This window comes from Dermacentor variabilis, chromosome 6 (assembly GCF_050947875.1).
Source record: "Dermacentor variabilis isolate Ectoservices chromosome 6, ASM5094787v1, whole genome shotgun sequence".
Taxonomy (NCBI): domain Eukaryota; kingdom Metazoa; phylum Arthropoda; class Arachnida; order Ixodida; family Ixodidae; genus Dermacentor; species Dermacentor variabilis.
The window spans coordinates 119,617,732-119,626,852 of record NC_134573.1 but is presented as its reverse complement, the minus strand read 5'-3'; the positions used below and the strand labels follow the sequence as shown (position 1 = coordinate 119,626,852).

The window sequence follows — 9,121 nt, the reverse complement described above, 5'->3', positions numbered from 1 at the left end:
TTGTGATGACAGGCCCAGTGTCCTTCACAATCCCAATATTTTATGAATCACCTCTACTTTGAATTTGGGATTACAAATATGATGCGCCTTATTACGCAGAATAGCGTTCCTTTTGAAGTAATGCAGTTTAAGTAAAATGAGAAGGAGAGAAAAGTTTAATGATAAGAAATGCATAGAGGTCGGGCTTAGGTACATTACTCTAACCAGCTACTCTGTGCTCGGCGAAGGGGAAGAGGAAAATAAAGAGGGAATGAAGATGCACATGATGGGTGACGATGGCGAAAGGAGGAGGATGTAAAACATGTAGCAAGCAATTTGGTCTACTCAAATACTGCAGTCCAATCCCGTACTTCTTAAAAAGTCAAGTAAGGCCACGGCCTCAAAGCTCGATTTAACGTCTGACCAAGGGCCTAAAATAGGACGGGAGGATGTGGCGCACCTTGTTGTCGATGATGAAATAACCATACGTTCCGTTGCTGTCTAAAGCTGTGCTCCTGTAAATCATGCGGCCCACCTTCGACAAGTCCAATGACGCGAGCAACCGTGTTGAGTCATCCTGCAGCAGCAGCTGCGGCAAACGGACAAGAATGCTTTCAGTCAAGACCTGGTCACACTCGCACAACGTGTCTAAATAGAAGCACCTTATTAAGTTCTTGCGCATCTATAAAAGTAATAACCGGTGCTTCCTTGTTATACCAACATGCGCGTCAGGGCAAACAAACAATTATGTATAACCATTTCATTTGATTTGCTATGCAAAACAGTTACGCAGCGAGAGGGGTCAAGGAGACAAGAGGTTCCTTGATGGCTTGAGAGAATTATTGATACCGTTTATGGCAGTCAGTTGCATCTTCAAACAATTGGAAGATTGAGGGGGGGGGGGGGTGAAGTGGCAGAGGATTATCTGGAGTTACAATAATAGGGAATTTGTAGTTATACATATTAATGTCCGAACAAGAATGTTAAAACTTGCTCATTGGAGCGGGCCCCGCAAGAAACGGACTTTTTCCTCCCATCAACTGTACAGGCCCATGAAAGCTATCACTGGCGCCCGCTGGTAGTGCAAAGGATGCCAGCACAGAATTCACTACAAGAATGGTTGCTTCGTAACTCTTGCAACCACTCTATAAATCGTACTGCGAACTACATGTGAACTACAAGTCAACTGCGAGTCAACTGCATGTCAACCGTAAGCCAACTGCAAGTCAACTGCGTTATATATAACCGGTACTCTATTTTTCATACAATCTTACATTACTTGCTGGGCATATTGTGTTTGTTGTATGGAACGTGCTAACTTCAACTGTAAGTGAGCTGTGTGATGCCATGCTTCTACTTTTATTTACCTTTTTTCGGTATACTGCCTTGTTTGCTTGCTTGTCTGAGCCTTCTTTTTTTTTTGTGTGTGCTAGGCAGTGTTTGCCGAAGACAGAAGGACTAGAAGGCTTTACACTTGACGCCATTCCTCACTAAACATGCATCTAATTTAAAAAAAAAAATATCTAGACGGACATCTGGCACAGGCGCCTGCGGGTACCGCCAATATTGCGGGTAATTAACTCAGCCTGTGAATGCAAGCAGCATACATATATGTAGGTGCATGTCTAAAAGTTGGTCTTTTTGGCCACGAACGACCTTTCAGTGATTGCTTATACTAAGCTTCTTCGAGCTCATCTGTCCTCGCAAACTAGTTGATTTAACGAAATTGCAAACAAGCTTTTCCAGTATCAAAAATACCAAAGCTTATATTTTTACCGCACAGGCAAAGTCTAGATCTGGCGACGGAATGCACTAGAGTGCTAAATCTGTGTCTCAATCTGTCTTAAATTAAGTGAAAAAGCTGTTTCCTTGAAGTAAAACACATGGCACTGTGACGAAAACACTCAGAGCAAACTATGCAACATAACTGAAGCAATAAGAATAATAACACAATTCGGAATGACCATTCGAAACGATGACGTATCAAATTGAGGGCGAAGAGTTCGCCAGACTCAACTGCTGTTGACTTCTACGTAATGCCAAGCACCTAATATTTATAAAGAATGGTTGTAGCTATAGTGTAACTGTTGTGTAGCGAAGACTTATGTAGGGGTTATAGGCTGTAGGTGTTTATATTTAAAACAAGTAAAAAATAATGTTTGCAATGACAAGATATAAGATTGAAATCAAACTTACACTCAGCCAGTGGCATGTATTCAGTGGCCCCGGTGGCACAAACCCAAATGGCAGCTACCTTGTGGCATATAATTTTCGACTGCACTATCACCGTGATAGGACAACGAAAACGGCGAATTACGCTCGCCTGCAAAGAAAGTGGCTGCACTCACAGAACACTTCGCATTTATAAGCGTGCGACGTATTTATTTATCCCTGCGGTCGTGCTACTGGAGCGCCATATAGCAATCTTAAAAGAAGCTTTGTGCATTTGTCGGTGCGAATTCTCAGGAAACGCCACTAGCGGTTATAAAAGGCACCGAGAGCAAAGAGGTCGAAGCACTGTATGCCATACAGTGCTGTATGTATGCCTTGCTATGCAAATGTCACTAATAGGTTTTCATTTTTTTCACATACCTTGCGGAGAAACCCATTGTCGTCGCCAACCCACACAACAGTGGAGCCGTTTTGTTCCATAACGGTGACGGAAGTTGCGAGGCTATTTTTAAGCGTTATAGGTGCTTGCCCAACGAACGGGATCATACTTTCTACGTAGTCATTTCGTCCTGGTGTGCAAACATCCTTGCCTTCTGTTTCCTGAGAGATAAACACAGAATGATGACGCATTTTTTTTAAACCAAGCATATTAAAGCATGACAACACACACACACACAGACACACACACACACACAGACACACACACACACACACACACACACATATATATATATATGTATATTGCACGAATGTGTCATCGGACCGCGGAAAACCAACGAGGAACTATGCCTGAATACTAACGTACGGAGAGGAACCTTCCACCTCTCTCTTTCGAGGCCCTTCGCTGTTCGAAATGAGCCTAGAGGTAACCAAAGTCAGGACGAGTACACAATAGAGACTGGAAAGTGCCCCGGTGTTTAAATTAAGTAGCGGCAAGTAAAAATATGCCCGCAGTACCGTTAACGCTTTGATGCTACTGACATTTCACAGTTTTAATGCGAAGCATTCCTTGCGTCATTCTAGGCACTTGGCGGGAAGGTATATATACGTAGGTGTCATCAATCAGGTAACCGAGAAATCTGAGAGTACAATCAAAGTCTCTAACATGACTTTCATAGATTATGAAAATGTATTTGATTCAGTAGAGATACCGGCAGACATGGAGGCCTTGCGTAATCATGGAGTACAGGAGGCCGCACAACCTTCATTGAAAGTAGTGATGAATACGACACAGAGACTCCTTCTATATCTAGCAATGAAGTTAGGAAGGCCTTGCAAGACATGTCTCGGCGAAAACCTGCTGGAGAAGATGGAATAACAGTAGATTTAATTAAACAGGCAGGGTGCTTGAAAAGCATGCGGCCTTTGGTATACGCAACGCCTGACGACCTCAAGTGTACTAAAGAGCTGGAAGAATGCCAATATTATACTAATCCATAACAAAGGGGACATTCAAGAATGGAAGACTTAAAGGCTCATTAGCTTGCTTTCAGTATTGTGTAAAATATTCACTAATATAATCTGCAATATAATCAGGGCAACACTTGACTTCAATCACCGAAGAGAACTGGGTGGCTTCAAGAAATGTTATTATACAACGGATTACATACATGTTATCAGTCAGGTAACTGAGAAATCTGCGGAGTACAACCAACTTCTCTAATATGACGGTCATAGGTTATGAAAAGCAATTCTATCAAGTAGAGATACCGGCAGGCATGGAGGCATTCCGTAATCAAGGATTACTGCAACAGATTATTGAGGACCTTAACTGAGAAAGTGTAAGAGTATAATTGAATATTAATATGTAGAAAGGAAAAGTAATGCTCAATGACCTGGAAAGGGAACGAAAATCCATGTTCACCAGGCCTAAAACAAAAGCCTAAATTTACCCGGCATGTCACTTGTAAATATTAGTATCAATAAAAATATATATTTCATATATATTTTTATTCTCTTTTTCTTCCACTCTCCTCTGGCATTTTTTAATCAATTTCCCCATACCTACATAGAGTAACATGCCAGCGGTTGTATACGCGCCGGCAAAATTCTCTGTTTTTCTTAGTCTCTCTCTCTCTCTCTCTCTCTCTCTTTCTCTCATGATCACCAATTAGCCTCTAGAGTCTGCGCAGGAGTACATTTATTAAAGTCAATCATTCAGTCTCTAAACTCCGAGCAGGAGTGCGTAATTACTCACAAGGGACCCTGATGCGAGCTCTTTCATACATGTGGCGCGTGCGCTCCCGTTCCGCTTCCTCTCCTTTGTTCGCGGCAGTTCGCGCTCTGAGACGCTCTGTTAAGTTCCACAATTTTCGAGATCAGTACACATTCTCCAGTGATTTCCTCGTAGCAGGTAACGCTACGTGGAAACTGTGCGACGTTGTACGAACTTCACAATCAACCCATGTTAGTCATGTTTTAACACGATTGAGCGCTTTATTGGCCTTTCACTGGAGAATGAATACCATCATCATCTTAACATGCACCGCATGACATAGCTATAGGTGCGCGCTATTGCACAGCACTTTTATTGTATAACACTTATATACCGTGCAACAATCGTCACGTAAGAATTCGCGCCGAACAGCCGCAGTAGGAGTCATGCCATTGTCGACATACGATCGCTCTGACTGTAGTCGTTGCCATGCTTCTGTCTTCAGACACACGTAAGGTCAGGTCACACACATAATTGCTCGATTTACAGAAACACGTTGGTCCACCTGGTAACGGTTTGCTGAAGCCTAATCAATGCTAGGAGGCCAGGTACCTGCAAAACGCTTCGTATAGCAGGGGCGCTATAACGTAAAACTATTCCGAACTTTTCTATACGAATTCTGAAATCAGACCTCCGCGATTGGTGAAAAACGTTTTTGTACCACCCCCACTTCACCTGTCAGTCACGCGACGTCACGGCAACCACGATATCTCCCCATCTGAATTGACATTTGCACACTGATTAAGCATGATTTGACCGAACAACAGAAAAATAGTTATTTCTGATTCGACGCCTTTTCGCCATTAGCCCCCAGCTATTGGTCAAAAGTTTTAGGGCTGCACCCACTTCACCGGCCTGTCACAAGACGTCACAAAACCGCAAAAACTTACCGCGTCAAAGTAACGTGTACGCATTAAAGATGCATTAATATGCCGCACGGAAAGCAACAAAATCCCAATAAAGAAAGGCGTCAGACAGGGAGATACGATCTCTCCATTGCTATTCACAGCATGTTTACAGGAGGTATTCAGAGACCTGGAGTGGGAAGAATTGGGGATAAAAGTTGATGGAGAATACCTTAGCAACTTGCGATTCGCTGATGATATTGCCTTGCTTAGTAACTCAAGAGACCAATTGCAATGCATGCTCACTGACCTGGAGAGGCAAAGCAGAAGGGTGGGTCTGAAAATTAATCTGCAGAAAACTAAAGTAATGTTTAACAGTCTCGGAAGAGAACAGCAGTTTACGATAGGTAGCGAGGCACTGGAAGTGGTAAGGGAATACATCTACTTAGGGCAGGTAGTGACCACGGATCCGGATCATGAGACTGAAATAACCAGAAGAATAAGAATGGGTTGGGGGGCGTTTGGCAGGCATTCTCAAATCATGAACAGCAGGTTGCCACTATCCCTCAAAAGGAAAGTGTATAACAGCTGTGTGTTACCAGTACTCACATATGGTGCAGAAACCTGGAGGCTTACGAAAAGGGTTCTGCTGAAATTGAGGACGACGCAACGAGCTATGGAAAGAAGAATGATGGGTGTAACGTTAAGGGATAAGCAAAGAGCAGATTGGGTGAGGCAACAAACGCGGGTAAATGACATCTCATTTGAAATCAAGAAAAAGAAATGGGCATGGGCCGGACATGTAATGAGGAGGGAAGATAACCGATGGTCATTAAGGGTTACGGACTGGATTCCAAGGGAAGGGAAGCGTAGCATGGGGCGGCAGAAAGTTAGGTGGGCGGATGACATTAAGACGTTTGCAGGGACAACATGGTCACTATTAGTACATGACCGGGGTAGTTGGAGAAGTATGGGAGAGGCCTTTGCCCTGTAGTGGGCGTAACTAGGCTGATGATGATGATGATGAATATGCCGCACAAAACTGAATTTCCTTCGGAATAGGCGCAGGCTGTCTCGTTCCGAAAGGAATAAAAGATGGCTGCCGCCAATCGCTCAGATACTGGGTACTCGCACCTCCCGGAAAGCATGGGCTTATTTGCGTATAATAAAACTTCTTGCGTGGCCGTGTAACGTTTTCGAGCCCTTTCGGCACGTTTACTACCTCATTCTGCTAACTCTTCATTGCCGAGGATCCGTTTTAGCGGAATTCTTAACCTTCCGTTGCATGCCATCGCGATTTTAGACCAGCCACCGCAAACTAAGTAAGGGAAAGCGGGCCAATCGCAGACGCTGGCACCATCCTCTTCATCCGGTTATCGACTCCCAGTGCCGTGGCTCGGCCCTATCGAATCCCTCTCCACTTGAGCATGCTCCTCGCCCCTTGTCAGCCAATTAGATAAGACAAGCTGCTCAGTGCAGGCAATGTTATTTGTTTTTCCAGCAAAAAAAAGTGACCGCTTATGAACAAGGAGAGCGTTTGATTGGTCTGTTCAGACAACCCTGCGGGTGATCGCCGGTGCTTGCGTCGGCGGTTACGAAAGTTTGACGTCAGGAGAATGGAATAAAAACATATTGAAATAGTTTTACGTTATGGGGCCCCAGATTCCCACAGTGCGCGGGATCTGATGAAATTGTTTAATGATAACAGCCTTCTTGGGACTGTCAAACCACTTTTCTTTCTGGCTATCTAACTTGTGGAACCATCTTGAAGGCCGATTCTGAAGACAGCGCAGCCTAAAAATGCGGGCTGGTAACGAAGGGAGTGAAGCCATACATACTTTAATGTTTATCCGATGCTAGGCGGAATAAAACCCACATCAAATACGTTCCTCAAGCACAGCAACCCTATGCTTTAGCGATCTTCCCCATGAATCGCGCGGGGAGAGGGGGGGGGGGTAATTAATTCACAGTGTTCGCGCGCACCAATGCGCAACGCATTTCGGAGGCCATGCCTGGACTCAGAGGCCACGACCAGTCACACCCGATGACGGAATGGTCAGCGGATCGAGCCTACCCACAATTATGTTTTGCTTACACGTGCCCTCCGTAGAGGGGACATTTGTTAAATCTTCTAGCGAGTTCACGCTACAGGAAAAATATGTGCAAAGGAGAAATGCCTTCGCCTTTCACAGACATCGTTTTGAAAATGACGGAAGGACTTCAGGCCTGAAGTTGCAGAAAAGATCGCGCAGTGTTACTGCCGTCTATTATGCTGCATATTGAGCTCCTTACGCGAGGCCTACCCACGAAATCGACACACTCGAACGACTTTCTGCCCACGGAAATGTGCATGCGGCAAGGGGTGGGACATCCACGGTGATTGTTCCGCCTCTTCGACCCCACAGCGAGAAGCCGCATTAACGTATATACGAATGCGAAAGAACAGTCAGCAAAGACCTATATACTCACGTGATGGGAACACTTGAGGTCGTCGCCATCGTCGTGGTAGAGGGGCGACAGTCTCGCGCTCCCCCATCCATTGTCGCAGTTTTCGACAGTCTTCCTGAATGTGTCCTCGAGGCTTTTCATATCGAAAAAGCAGACCACCGAACTCGACGAACTCAGTCTCCGGTAGCTTGTGTTCAACCTGCCGGCGCGAACCCCTCCGAAAGCCACTGCAAGAAAGTCGGTGCTGCCGTTCCCACCACTTCCACCACCGCTTGCAGACTTCGACGGCCACAAGTAGGCACTGGTGGCCGCCGACAGCGCACCGTCTGCCGGGGGGCACATGATGGGTACCTCCACGTACGTGCGGAAGGATGACTCGTCGTTCTCGCATACGCGCACCAGCCGCGTCTCGATTGATAATCGAAACACCTTCTGCACCTTCTGCACAACGACGAAGTAAGCGAAGCCGTTGTGGCTGAAGCCGTAGACAATGCGAAGCGTTTGGGCCGCCTTTAGCCTATCGCTCTCGTCCGCAGAGGTAGCCCGTGTGTGAGAAAGCAGTCTGAAGGAACCCGACGTGCTGAGCACTCTGGCAGCCACGGTGAAAAGACGGTACTCCGCAGGCCGGCCATCCGGTGCCGATGCGGAAAAGAGGACCTTTCTCCCGTCATCCGCGGTGCCGAAGAAGGCCACGGTGCTCTTCTTCGAAGCAACGTAGTTGTCCGTCAGGTTTTTGTCCATGAGCGTCGTGACATTCGGGCTGAGCAAAGGGTCGTGAATCGAGCACATTCCCTGCGACGTAACCCCGCAGGCGAGAATGAGGGGTTCGGTGCCGATTTGCAGCAGGATACGGTTATAGTTATCCGTCACATTTCGGCTGTGTTCGCACGGGAGAGGATGAGGTGGGCATAGCGCGCTGTCGTTCTCAGGGCCCGTTCTGTAAAGCGCTCTGAGCGATAAGTCAGGCGACAGCGCGTAGAGGGCGTTTCTTCCGCCCACGACCACGACACCGTCGCCTCGCGACAGATTGACGTACAGGAGCTTTTGTGCGGGTCCTCTGGGTAGCTGAAAGGTCTTGATGGAGAGGGCAGCTTGAGCTACCGCCACCGTACCAATCGTCAGCGTCAGCAACACGACCGCCGGCAATTTTTCAGCATAATTTTTTCCTTGATCCATCAGTCTGTTTAGATTGTCACGTGTCTGCCTTGTTTCTGGTTGTTGGTAACCAGCCGATATGTGTATCGGCCGCTCCTGCAGAAGGCAACCACAAAGTAGAAAGTAGTTAGAATGATATGAAATACTAGGATACCAGACACGATGTTCTACTTCCTTTTTTTTTCATTTCATCGTAATAAATGTGTAACTCGCGAAGAAATATAGCAGATTTACGTCTGGCTGCATCTACCTTGACATTGACTGTTACTATAGAATTGAAACAAACTCTGTGAGAAGTCATTCAATT

At 46.0% G+C, this 9,121-nt stretch overlaps 1 protein-coding gene across 1 annotated transcript in view; it reads right to left on the bottom strand.

Annotated features, from left to right (window-relative positions):
- LOC142586275 (hepatocyte growth factor receptor-like) overlaps nt 1–8,900 on the bottom strand; it is a 57,172-nt gene extending 48,272 nt beyond the window's left edge. Inside the window, exons 1-3 of the mRNA XM_075697523.1 lie at nt 7,681–8,900; nt 2,572–2,751; nt 440–568 (exon numbers count right to left, since the gene is read on the bottom strand). Of these exons, the coding sequence (XP_075553638.1) occupies nt 440–568; nt 2,572–2,751; nt 7,681–8,835 (1,464 nt within the window). The 5' untranslated portion in view covers nt 8,836–8,900. The remainder of the gene's footprint in view (nt 1–439; nt 569–2,571; nt 2,752–7,680) is intronic.
- Nucleotides 8,901–9,121: the final 221 nt, after the last annotated feature.